The sequence below is a fragment of the Diabrotica undecimpunctata genome, chromosome 1, assembly GCF_040954645.1.
Source record: "Diabrotica undecimpunctata isolate CICGRU chromosome 1, icDiaUnde3, whole genome shotgun sequence".
NCBI lineage: Eukaryota > Metazoa > Arthropoda > Insecta > Coleoptera > Chrysomelidae > Diabrotica > Diabrotica undecimpunctata.
Window position 1 is genome coordinate 114,724,986 of NC_092803.1, and position 14,647 is coordinate 114,739,632.

Sequence of the window (14,647 nt, forward strand, 5' to 3'; positions counted from 1 at the left end):
TATATTTTTAATTAATGAACATATTACTCTCAATCTTATAATAAACGTTATATAAGAAAATTATCTGTTTATAGATAGTTGATCTTTTTATTCATGCGTCAACGTCTGGATAATCTCAAGGACTATTGTTTCGTTTCTTCCTTAACCGTTACTTTCATATAAGTTTCTTAAAAGACATACCTCTTGGTAGCAGAATACAAACAAAAATACAGTGTCTAATCTTATAATAGCGTTCGTGGTACACGAAAACAAAATAAATGGTAAATGTTTAACGACAAAAAAAAAATCTGCAATATACTTCGGAAATATTGCTATACTCTGTTTTTTAACCAGGACGAGTAAACTTAAAAGACAGATTCACACCCAAGAAAGTTACTAGAAAAGTCACCAAATAAATCTTCTTTTTTTGTTGATTATCTCGGCCTTGCGATAATCCAGTAATCAGTATCGGACAATCTTACACGTCGATTCTAAACTAACTTTGTTTATTTATGTTTGAATAATAATTTTTTTCAATTCACTTCCAATATATATTACAATTACAAAATGTTGGATTGTTATGAAGAAGTTGAAGAATATTTTGAGTTTTTTTACCACATTCTAGAAGAAAATCGTCTTTGTATCATTATTTATATTATATATATATATATATATATATATATATATATATATATATATATATATATATTTAAATATCGGGTTTAAATTATAATATAATTTAGAGAATATTTTGATCTGGAGAGTCATTAATGTTTCAGATCTAAGTATGGTTTATCACAGAAATTTTTCTTTTAATTTGCAAATAGATCTTATATGCAACAATGCAAATTCACCTCTATTTTGTTTTCCATTTACTCAAGCATGTATCAAAAAGTTAGAGAGGGTTCAAAGATTTCTGAAATACTGTTCTTTTAAACTGCGTAGACAATACAAGATACTGCATAGATTAATTTCTTGAATCTAGATTTTTTTCTTACCAGAAGAGTTAACTTTGACTTTGATCATTATTTTTAAGTTTAATAAACCAGTCTCCTGAATTGCTTCAGTCAATTTGTTTTACATATTCCTTCCTGTTCATTCCTTTAGAATTCACTTTTTCATGTTTCCCCTCACAGAATAAAATATGTTTCAAATATAGGTGTGGTCCTACTTTTCATGCATGCTAATCAGTTACCTCATTAGATAGATTTGTTTACCTTATGTACCAATATCTCTAGGTTCTGTTTGAAGCACTAAAACTAAAATGCAAAATGATACTTTGTATAAATAAGTGTGTACTTGCAATATCTTTAATGCTGGATTCTTGTTTAATTTTGACAGTGAGTTTGTCCCATTTGTTATCAATAAATAAAATTTACTAAAACCTACTGGATTTCTGTGAGATAATCAACAAATTCAATTTAATATGTTACATTCTAGCATAATTTTGCAGTTTTCTTGTGATGACCTACAACCAGGAAGAACAAAACCAACTGTATCAATACAGCATAAAAGTACGAATACCAACAGCAAAGTCTACAGACTATGAAAATGATGCGAGTAACTAAAATACAACATTAATTTACTAATGTTCTTTTGTTGTGACGAAAACAAAATGAAAATGCTTCCCAACAAGTATACACTAAATTTAAAAGATAGTTGCCATTTTTCTTATGATAATTATTTAGATATAAATTCTTCTTCTTCTTAAAGTGCCCTCTCCTCAATGGAGGTTGGCTACTACAATTTTAAACTCTTCTCTATATTCAGCTGTTCTTATTAGCTGTTCAAAATTTAGCCCTGTCCATTGTCGGATGTTTCTGAGCCACGATAGTCTTTTCCTTCCTAGGCCTCTCTTTCCCTCGATTTTTCCTTTCACTATAAGTTGGGCATATTGGTACTTATTATTTCTCAGTATGTGGCCTAGGTATGATGTTTTTCTAACTTTTACTGTGTTAAAAAGTTCTCTTTCCTTGCCTATTCTATGCAGTACTTCTTCGTTTGAGGTATGCGATGTCCATAAAATTTTGAGTATTCTCCGGTAGATCCACATTTCAAAGGCCTCCAATTTATTTACGGTTGATGTTTTAAGGGTCCACGTTTCAACTGCATATAGAAGAGTCGAGTTTTATTCGAGAATCACAAAGCAGTTTTTTTATTTTTTCGAAAGATTTTCTGGTCTGTTCTATTCTCGATCTTATTTCTAGATCAGGATTTAGGCTGCTATCGATCCAACATCCCAGGTACTTAAATCTATTGACCTGTTCTAAAATGTGCCCATTTATTGTGCAAGGTTGAGGTACGTTTTGGTTTTGGTTCATCACTTTGGTTTTTTTAATGTTTATTTTCATACCAAATTGCTCACAGGTCGAGTTGGTCTTGTCGATGAGTCGTTGTAGACCTAAGTCGGAATCCGCAATTAACACTGTATCATCGGCGTATCTGATACTGTTGATATTTACGCCATTCACCTTGACTCCATCCTTGGAATCCTCCAATGCTTCTTTAAATAGAAACTCGGAGTAAAGATTAAACAGCAGAGGCGACAGAACACATCCTTGTCTAACTCCCCTCGTAATTTCTACTTCTGCGGATGTGAAACCTTCGATCCTAACTCTGGCGTTTTGGTTCCAGTACAAGTTTTTTTAAGAATTTGATGTCTTTTCCATCTAAACCGACTTCTTGCAAACGTTGTAATAGTAGGTCGTGTCTTACTCTATCAAATGCTTTTTCGAAGTCTATAAAGCATATAAATATATCTTTCTGTTGGTCGTAGCATTTTTGGGCGAGAACTAGTAAACTGAACAGGGCTTCTCTCGTTCCCATGCCGGCTCTGAATCCAAACTGATCGTCTCCGATGATTGTTTCGCACTTTCTATAGATACGATTATGTACGATTTTTAGTAGGACTTTTACTGCATGGCTCATAAGGCTTATCAGACGGAACTCATTGCAGTGTTGTGGGTTTGGCTTTTTTTGGTAGTGAGATGAATATTGACTCCAGCCAATCTTGGGGTATTTTACCTGTATCATAAATGCGATTGAATAAAAGGACAAATATTTCGATATTTTCTTCGCTGATTAATTTTAACGTTTCTGGGTATATTCCATCTGGACCTGGGCTTTTATTTGTTTTAAGATGATTAATTGCATTAATGATTTCAGATTTCAAAATTGTTGGCCCTTCGTTGTTATTTGCCAATCTTGGTTCTTCTCGTATGTCGTGAAAAAGAATTTTAATATAGTTTTCCCATTCTTTCAGTTTATCTTCCGTTGATTCTAACAGTTTGCCATCCGTGTTCAGCATGGTGTGAAAAGTCGTTCTCTTGGTAGTCGATGTACACTCTTTTACCTTTTTATTTAAATTAAAAAAATCGTGCCTTTGTTCTAGTTCTTCTATTTCCACGCATTTTGTTTCCAGCCATTTCTCCTTTGCTTCGGTTATTTTTTTTTCGAATTATTTTATTTAGTCTTTTGTATTCTCCGTCCTTGTCATTTTTTCCTTTAGATTCTCTTCGTTTGTTCATTAATTGTAAAATCTCTTTTGTCATCCATTCCTGTTTGTTATTTCTAGGTGTTACTTTTAGATGTTTTTCCGTTACATTGTTCATTTGTTCTTTAATAGTTTTCCACAGAACGTTTATGTCATCGTACTCGCTAATTCTATTGTGGTCGATATTTCCTAAATTTTTGTTTAATTCTTTATTTACTGTCTGATGTATGGTGTCGTTTTTCAATAATTGGATGTCTAATAGTTGGTGTTGAGGTTTTTGTTTCTTTATTAGTTTCCATCTTGCGCGAACTTTTGCAACAACAGGATTATGATCGGAATTGATGTCAGTTCCAGAATATGTTTTTGCACTGATGATTGCATTGTGATATCTTTTGTTGACCAATATGTTAGATATAAATAACATACATTTATAAATTTATAAACACTTTAAACTATATTTAGTATAAATACCATCTAGAAAAATATCACATTAAATACTATTCGCATATCATCAAGTCCAAGTTATAACAAACAACTTAAAGAGTCAGAAATCGATTTATATATTAAAGGAAAATAATATTCAGTACATAATATTATATTCGGGATGTATGTAAAAATAAAGATTTAATAATTTTATTAGTCTTAGAAAATATCCTCTCCATTTATGTCTTGGTGAGATTCATGAACAACTACATCATTTTGAATTTCTTCATTTAGTTTTTTGGCAAAAACTGAATCTATTTCAGATATTTGAGCAAGAAAGTTTTGTTTTTGGTTAGCAGTCCAATTTATAAACCATTCTTAGAATAATTTCACCTAAAAAATAACTATGGTAAGACATTTATAATATAGACAATAAATCAATCATCCTATAAACAGTAAGATAAACATTCTATAGTTATGCTATGCAATATTTGCTGCAATGAATCTGCTTATATTATGTAAAGTAAAAATATTCCTTTTTTCCTTTTCTTCCCTTTTCATGTTCTTATATCTGTTGAACCAAACTACTTGACAACATTCCAGTAGAGTATACAATTAAAGACTTAAAATTTATTTTTAATAACTTACTTTATGAGATCATTACTTAGTATACTTATCATCAAACATACCAAGTATAATTTCGTTCAATGAGAACAGTGAAATGTAAGTACATGATACTTAAAATGAAAATATTAGTACATTGGTATGTTTTCAAAAACATGTCACACAAAGACTGTTGTATATATGTCTATAAATAGGAAAACTATTTTGATCAAACAAGAAGGGCACTATTATAATTTTTTCTCATGTAGCTCATAAATTTTAATTACAAAAACTATTTAGTAGTAACACTAATATACCCGATGATAAAAATGAAAGCTTTAAAATGTTTTAGATAATTTTACCAAATAATTATTGTGGCTAACCAATATTTACTTACCTAAAATTGATTTGCTTCAAGAATTTATATAATTATTATGAACGACACATATTTTGGAAAATCAGGGTACTGAATCCACTTCTGAAGTCACCTTGCTCTCTTGGCTGTGCAGCATTTAATGCATTTATTAATATGTTGTTAAGGATCTTTGTGAATATCTTGTATATGATTGGTAGTAGACTTATAGTTTTGTAGTTTTTGATTTCTTGTTTGCTACCTTTCTTATGAATAAGAATTATATTTGCTGTATTCCAGTGGTGTCGTATGCGTCTTGATCTTAGGAAGTTTGTAAATATGCCTGCTAAGATTTTCCAGGTTTTTTTTGCTCGCGTATTTAACCAGTTCCACTATTATAACGTCTATTCTAGCTGCTTTACCGCTATTTATTTCTGTAATTGTCGATTCTATTTCTCCCGGAAGGACATCTTCTTAGTTACTGATTGCTTCTTGAAGTATTGCAGGGGCTTTGTATAGTTCGCTGTAGAATTTAATCACGAGTTGTATTATTTTACTTCTGACTGTAATTCTGGTGTTTTCGTTTGTTATATCAACGATCTTTGTATATTGCTACTTACTTTAATTTACCTTTATTGTTTTAGCATTATTTTAATTTTATCAGACTATTATGTTCATTTGGTTGTTGAGGACCTCCAATTTCTTTGGCACTATCAAGGATGATTTCCATTAATTTTCTCGATTAGATTCTCGAGAGTTGTCGATTTTCTCAAGTAATCTTTCATCAATAATTGTCCTTTGGTAGTGATCTGAGTTTTCTTTTAAATTGTTAATATTTATACCGGTAACATTTGGTTTTATGATTAATTTTATTCTTTCTACTTTGAGATCTAGAACAATATTTGCCCTGATTAGTATATGGTCCCTGCCTATTTGAAATTTATTTATTACACTGACATTTTTTATTGTACATTGTAGTGTAGTGTCTGGTATGTATATATACATCATATTATAATTTATATATATATATATATATATATATATATATATATATAGATATATACATCATATATAATTATAATATATATATATATATATATATATATATATATATATATATATATATATATATATATATACCATATATACCATTCCGAAAGCTAGACAAAAAGTCATAAGAGTGTTTCATTAACATCCCGGCCAATTTTCTGACTGAAACCCTAATAAACTTTGTTGTTAGTATATATATATATATATATATATATATATATATATATGCTGTCACTATTTTTCCGGGTTTGACTCCGCGTTGTAAAATGCTAATTGTTTTGGCGACGTTTCGGCAAGGTCTCACTTGCCATTCTCAAGCCTGGTGGATCTACTTCTCGTCGTTACTCGATTAGTACAGTACTAATCGAGTAACGACGAGAAGTAGATCCACCAGGCTTGAGAATGGCATGTGAGACCTTGTCGAAACGTCGCCAAAACAATGGTTTTTAAGAAAACCAGCATTTTACAACGCGGAGTCAAACCCGGAAATATAGTGACAGCACATATAGCTCCCGCGGAAACCTCAAAACAAACATATATATATATATATATATATATATATATATATATATATATATATATATATACATATTATATAATTATATATACATAATTTTGTTTTAGCAACTGATGAAGTTTCTCAGTACAAGGTAGAGAAGATAATTCTCGATGGTGATTTGCTTTCTTCAAGCCTTCCTCAGTTAGAAATGGTAAGTCCTTCCTGTTATTCTTTAGCTTTATTAATGCATTGATGATGTATAAGTAGCTGAAAGTAGAAAATAAAGAGGTGAAAAATCAATTATATGTTGAATTGATTAAAAAGTTAAAAAGGACAACAAAAGTAAATAATGAAAGTAATAAAGTGATATTGAAAGTAATAAAGAAATTTAATGATTCTAAAGTAAGTATTGTTGTTATACGTCCTATTAAGGCTATATCTTAATGTGTGATGTGATTATCAGAAGAAATTAGCATATTCCGAGTATTTCATAAGCATGTCATTTTAATTGAAAATAATAATAGCTTAACTTAATAAAATATTATCATTACCTCATTATATGTTAACTCATTATCTTTTGGTTTTCCGGTTTTTGACCGTGTTTTGTTTAATCGACTCTTTGTGAGTCCACTTCTCATGCTTTGCTACACTTATTTGTAGCTTTTTCAGGACCAGTGTTGGCTTGTAAATTTCTGAAACCACGCATGGATCAACGTTAAGTTTAGGGATTACCTCTGAGTTATGTTTTTTATTCTTCTTCTTCCTCTTTCTAAACAATTCTGCTTATTTATCGACAACCTATATGAAAGGTTGTCATTCCATCTTATGCGTGGTTGTACAGTACTTCTGCCGATTGGTGATTTATCTCTTGCTATTTTGACCACACAGGTCTCCTTCATTTTGCTTATGTGATTATTCCATTCTATTTTCTATTTAGTATCTATTCGTTTATACACTGTACGTTACATTTTCTTTTTCTTCTCATGTGTTTAACTGTGTCTTGAATGAGGCTTTCTATTTTAATAATATTTACTATCTTTAATGGAAATTATGTCCATTTGTATAGCGTTTACTGCAATATTTTTGTGTTGCTCTAATTTGATTTGAATTGTGTAGAAGTTGGGCATATTTTTTTAGGGCACATTAAGTCTGTGAGGGCTAGTAACTTTTGTTGTCTCGTGATTTTTTTGTGATTTTACACAAAAGTTTTAAACGTTTTTTTTTGCCTTGTTCTATACGAAATCTCACCAATTTTATTTTTTTTGCGTTTGCAATACAAAATAGAAAGACAGAAGTAGATAGAATTAAATTTTGGGTTCTTAAAATTATATATTTTGCTATTCTTTTACGTTATTGACTTAAACAGTATTTTATAGTTTGGTATGTATTTCTTCTGAATTTACTAAGTGGAAGGCCTTAGGTGTGTTATTTCATGGCGCAGGATTTAAATAGATCCAAACATGCAAGACATATAGACACTACAACAAATATTAAGAAATGATACAAAACCCATACTTTCACTACACGGTGAAAATGGAATTGTCTACACCATACATGAAAAAGCAGAGGGGATGAGGAGGACCCTTTCGAGAAAGTTAACATTAAATTAACACCAAGACGAAGATGCAGACTTCATCGAGGAAGTCAAAGAACAACTAGAAACTCTGTAACAGTCGTTACTTTTATTACAATTTATATTAAAATAATAAACAATTTATATTAAAATAATTTCAGAGATGTAGTATGGGTTGCCTAACTTTAAGTGTTCATTTGCCCATTAAGTGTGTATTTTTAATAATTTAAGTTGTCACTCTGATCTAATTTGGTACCATTGCGAACCAAAGAGATGACAGGAGATTAGGGGGAAGTGGAAACTGGCTCTTCTTGGTTAATTAACTGTGAATTAAAATTCACTTTTGATCGAGAGTTTGGAGTGGTACACAGGTGGTAGTTAGCGAAAGAAAATCCAATTAATGCATAGAATTTCCTTCACTTCAAGAAGTTAAATATTCTAAGTATAGCCATAACAATTTAATTGACGGTGTTTTCGGAAACTCGGGAAGCTGAAGTGAGATTTCTAGCACGGAATTAAGTAGCTATCTGGTAAATAATAATTTTTTTTATATTATAAAAACTAACTTTTGTTCTCACCTTCCACATCCTTAAGGTATTCAGAATGACCTTGGGTCACGAATTCAAGTATAGTATGGCCGCTTACAATCATTCCGGCATGAATCTGATTAAAATTCTGAATTTTTCGTAAATCTCTAACATCTATTACAATTTCCACAGATATTTTAATGAACATTAGAGTATTTTATCTATATCCTATTATTCAGATTTATTATTTCATATTTTAATATAGTATTTTGTTCAAGGCCATTATATTTTTACTCTATGTGAAGCAAGGTCACGCTACATCCGATCGGATAGTTTTTTTTATCTACTATAATTATCTTTTTGCTCCGGTTTCTTATGCTGAAAGAAACTTTCCTCACTTCTTCTTTGATTTCTTTTTATCAATGTTGAGATTAGAAGTAACGGGGAATTGTTTTCAGCCACCTACCATGGAATTATAAATTTCTCTCAGAACATCCGAGGGAGAGTACCACTTCAACTCTATTAGAATCAGGGTCATTGGGACAAGCCAGGGAGTATTGTCTACTCCACCCTCATTTTTTTCTCCAGCCTGCACCTAGAGGTAGGGCAGGACCGTAATCATCGGAACTGAGCCAATTAGCACCAGCTCCTTGCTAATTTCGGACCTCAAGGAGGACTTCGCTGGGACACCGAAGCCATTCGGGAGTATCCTTCCAGACAACTGTTTCACCTAGGAGGACAGTTGGTTTTTGATTCATAACTATATATATCTTGTTTCACCAATTATAGTTTTTTTTATAACATATATATATATTAATTAATATAACTCCCCTTGGTGTAAGGTATCGGTAAGTTTGAGCTCAAATTCTACCCAGAGATTATCTTCCATTGTTTTTTTGTATTAACCATTTATTTCATTATTAACTTTAATTATTTCATTATGTGTTTACTTAAATAATTTTTTTTATATTTCATCTTGTGTTATTAACTCTGGTTATTATCCCTTCAGGATAATAGACCGTTTCAATTGTTTAACTTGGCTTGTTCCCATTTATATATTACTTATTTATTATATTTGAATTTAGAGGTGTTTAACAATATTGTTGGTCATATTGTAGGTAAGTTTGATATATTTACTTGGCTATACGTTCTTCCAACGTTAGCATTATTTTGTTTAAGGTTGTTTTAACCTAGATGTAGGTTGTACACTCTATATCAGAGTTATTCTGTGTAATTTTCCACTTTTTATTATAGTTGTTTTCAACATTTTTTTTTTAAATATTATATTGTGAAATTTTCATATACTTTTTGGTAACTTAGAGATTGTCAGAATCTAAGAAGTTATATTTAATAAACTTGAATTTGTTTTGCATATAATTTTTTTTTATTAATATTTCCTTACCTTTTTACATTTACAGCATTTTTGTTTATTAAATCAACTTTAATTAATATTAGCAGTATACGATACCTGGAAGAGTGACCGTTACTCTTTTTAGAGTAGTATCCCTCTTCTGGCGCCCTCAATTTGTTTTCTTTGTTAATTTTCATTATATCTATTCATTTTTCTTATCTTCTTTTCTATCCATCATACATATTTTCCTGATTTACTGTCTTTAAAAGGCATGCAAATTGGCCGTATCCATCCTTGAGTTTCTAGTGGTCATTCTCTTGCCTACATTGCTAGCCTAGCCACATTCCGTTCAATATTTTTTATTACTTCTTTATTTAATTGTTATCTATTTTACTTCTATCAATTTTATCCCATATATATAGACCACTCTTCTTATACCTCTCTCCTACACACCCCAGTATTTTGCTACAACTCCCGAAGAACTAGAGGAGATAATCACACATCTTCTCAAGAAATAAACGAACTAATTAAAAATAGCATACCGAGAAAAGCACCTGGTCTAGATGAAATTTGAAATAGAGCTCTGAAGTATCTACCAGCAAACGCAATAGTATTTTTAACCAACATAACGAACGCAATGTATGCAATGTAGCAAAGATACATACAGACTCAGATACAGATAGATATAGGCTCTTTCCAAATCGATGGAAGGAAGCCCATGTTATCATGATTCCGAAGCCAGGAAAGTATACTACGTTTCCGCAAAACTACAGGCCGATAAGCTTACTGCCAGAAGTCAGCAAGATCGTGGAAAGAGAAAAGGCCTAATATACAAAATGAGAGACTACCGATACAGTGAGGCCATAACGAGATTGATCTCTTCGTACTTGTGCAACTGAAGCTTCAGGGTACGAATAGGACAAGTACTATCCGAACACGGAGCTCCGGAGACTGGAGTGCCACAGGGAGTTGTAGGCCTGTCGCCCCTATTGTATACAATATACACCGCAGATGTTCCAAAAACACCAGGAACACTACTTAGCCTTTATGCAGACGTCACAGCGATTGCGGCGAAATACAGAAACTTAGACGTAGCGGTCAACAAACTACAGAAGGTATTGAACAACATTGAAAAATGTTGTATCCAATGGAAAAAAGCAATCAATTCAGACAAGATAGAACCAATTATATTCAAAAAGAAAGGAGAAACCCCAGAGCTGTTCGTGCAAGATAATCCGATCGAATGGAAAAGATAAGCGAAATTCACGCAACACATGGAAAACAGCAACCAGAAAACAGCAACAGGTATAGCAGCAATAAGAGGACTCGCAGGTAGAAAAGCAAACTGTGCATAACGACGAAAATGAGACTAATAAAGAGCATCATATTTTCAATAATCACGTATGTATCTCTCGCATGGGGACACATAAGTAATTCAGATAAAAAGAAACTAAAAGTAGCCCAAGATAATATCCTCATCGAAGCGGCAAATGTAACCAGATACGTTACTAAACTCTTTCTGTTTAGATAACTGCAACAAGTAAATTTGATAGATAAAATGACAGAAAAAGCCAAAATTAGGTTTCCAGAACTAGAGCTCAAGAATACTCAAGCCCGATCCTGCGAGAGATAATAAAATATGATGTGTTTTATCGATGGTAGCACAAAAGACCAAAACAGCAAATCCTGGCAAACACATAAAGTCTAGATAACTCGTAGCTCTACCAACAGAAGAAGCCCCAGCACGCAGCACTAAAAATTTTAATAATTGATGCTTATTTTCAGAAAAACCTTAAAATAAATAAATAAATAAAGGCTTCGGTCACCAAAAAAAATTAAAAACTACTAACAAAAAGGCGACAGCTATCCAAAAAAATTTAAAAAACCCAAAATCTGGGCACGAAGGGTCCACATCCTCGGGCACCGAGTCGCCGAACTACTTGGCGCAGCCCGGACTTTGAGCAGCAATTTCAGTTCGATGATACGTCACTAGAGACAGCAGGAAAAGAGCGCCTCATGCTGGCCTGCATTAATCGAATTAGGATATCGTTTTAGAGTTCTTGTACCCAGGACTTCCACGTGAAAAGCATTTGGCTAATAGTGAGCCCCTATCGCGCATCACAGTGCTATAGAGGGAAAGGGATGGCCTGGAGCATTGGGGAGCGGTGGAGTGGTTCCTGATAACACGAATCAACCTCGCTCCAATGAATTGTAACATCGGAATATCATTCTAAGGGGCGTGCAAGTCTCTCAGACTAGGTTAATCAAATTGCTTGGATTTAAATAGATTTAATGTGATATGTCATCGGATAGCCAAGCGGGCTGGGCGGCTGGCTTCTCCTTCGCTTCAATGCGAGAGATGTCAGTTCAAATCCCCGGCTCGGTGAACAGAAAACAAAAAGGCTAACGCAGTAGTTTAAAATTCTAAAATGAATCTGCGGCTTAGTCTAGAATATGCTGGTATCTGATCGGCCTATGGTGGAGCAGTACGGCAAGAGATAAGGGCTTGCGGCTAGGTGATACTCCTCCATAGATCCCTACCGGAAGGGCGTGGAACGCCTAAATACCGGGTATATATATATATATATATAATGTGATATGTCTAAGGGGATATCTTTAGTAGATGTTATAGATTTCTAATGTTTGTTAGAGTTATTGCGGAAATACATCTCATTTGGGGTTTGTTTTGTAACTTTATTGATAGCCGAGACATATTTATTGGTGGAAGGTAGTTTGTGCATAGATGTAGACATTCGATGTGGTCTGGCTACTAATAATGTAGAGAACTGTTATATTATTAGAATAAAGTAGACACTGTAATCTAATGGTAAAGGTTGTAATTTATTTAAAATTTTAAATGTAAGAAATGCTGTGAATGATTGGATAAATGATTTTTGTCATTTCTGACTACTGGGCTGTCCCAGCGGAATCATTAGGACAAGTGGTAACATCGTCAGATAAGATTTCTTCTCCGATCTGAGCTTATATTTAATATCTGTTAACTTCTCAAAGTCGTCAGTTTCTTCTAATATTTTGATCTGTCTCGACATTTTTGTTTAAAAGCTCTTTAACCACGAACGGCCAACCCAGGAATATAACTTCTACCAACTGGCAAGATAATAAGACCCTTAAGTTAGCAAGAACACATGAGTGAAATCCAATTTAACCTACGTCAAATTTTTTCATTTATGTTTCACTAATTTATTGCCACAATATGGCAATTATACTAATGTGAGCGAATTCGGTAGCATAATATTTAAGCTGGCAGAATTAAAAGAAAAAAATATTTTTGAAATACCACAGTGTTCTAATATATTTTTTCTTCAAACGTCAAATAATGATGACATTACTTATCTAACTTGATCCTGTCAAAGTTTGATGTCTCCGCCGGCAGCAGTTTTTTTTCCCATTTCTTTACGGCGGAGGGAAAAATGTTGTCATGGCAACAATATGAAACATGTCACAAAGCAACAATACAAATGTCATTAACAACAATTAAACATCATTTTTATTTATAGTAATATTAAAAGTACAATTAGTTAATGAGGCATTTTCAAAATTGAAACCGTGCAAAAATGTTCCCGACTCTTGATACGCATTGGTAATTGTTGATGATACTGATGGTCGAGAACAACTTTCAGCAATCATTCCAACGTGCTACTGCATCATTAGCCGCGGACTCAATTTCGTTTAGGTTTTCCATTTCCGCACTAAATTTGCGCTTGCGGTTGCAACAACAATAAGCTGTCTTTAATAATTGCAAACAACTGTCAAACAACTGTAACCAGGAAGACGCAAATCCCACCGACGACTTAATTATTTTAATTTCTAACATCTAGACGACTTTGATAGTTGTCACAGTTAATTTCGAGTAAAAATAGCGTATGAATTGTACTATTTATGGTTGAAAATTGCTACGTTTGAAGAAAAAATAGTATACTTTATTCGGCAAAGAAGCGACTTTTCTTGACTTGCCCTCTATTACGCGCCTCACTTCGTTCGGCGCGTAATATCGGACGCGTCAAGAAAAGTCATGCTTCTCCGCCTCATAAAGTAATATACTATTTACTAATTTATTACCACCCTAGTAATTTTTCAACCCTTTAACTACCCCTTATAGGAAGTCAATAATTCTGTTAGGTAAAAATTTAAGGTAAAAAACTATTTCTTTACAACTTCACTCTACTTTTTTTCTGGAAAATGGCTTTAGCAAAACCAATTAGCTAGACTCTACTCTACTTATAACTAAAATAAGAAAGTGTTGTGGTAAGATTTTACTAAATTTTGACCACCCTGATATTTTTTACTCCTAAACCAAACTCAGGTGGAAACGTTCCCGCTAGCTTAATATTCGAGTCAACAGAATTAATTTTTTTTTTAAATACAGTATTCTGCTGGTTTTAACTAATTTATTAATACAGTAGTAATTATTCACTCCTCAACTAACCCTTGTTATGTCATGTTACGGCAGCAAAACAAAAAAAGTCATATTAAGTTTCGTTGTGTCATGCAACGCTATACTATTCGTTTACCACCCTAATAATTGTTTATCCCTCAACTACCTGTTATGAGAAGCCAATAATTCTGCTATGTTGAATTTTGGACTGAAAAAATAAAATTAAAAAAGTGTTTTTGTAAATTTGTCTGTATTGCATTTTTACTTCAACATTTTACTCTTTTTTACTATGTTTATATTTTTTACCTTGGTACACCGCACTAGACCATAAAATCCGTACTTTACGCTCTAATTTTGTGGGCCTAACGTCATATTTTTTCGTCAGGTATAAAAACGTTTTT

At 32.5% G+C, this 14,647-nt stretch overlaps 1 protein-coding gene across 1 annotated transcript in view; it reads left to right on the top strand.

The window, feature by feature from the left end:
* LOC140434466 (uncharacterized) overlaps nucleotides 1-14,647 on the top strand; it is a 72,784-nt gene that overhangs the window by 337 nt on the left and 57,800 nt on the right. Inside the window, exon 2 of the mRNA XM_072522765.1 lies at nucleotides 6,525-6,610. Within this exon, the coding sequence (XP_072378866.1) occupies nucleotides 6,525-6,610 (86 nt within the window). The remainder of the gene's footprint in view (nucleotides 1-6,524; nucleotides 6,611-14,647) is intronic.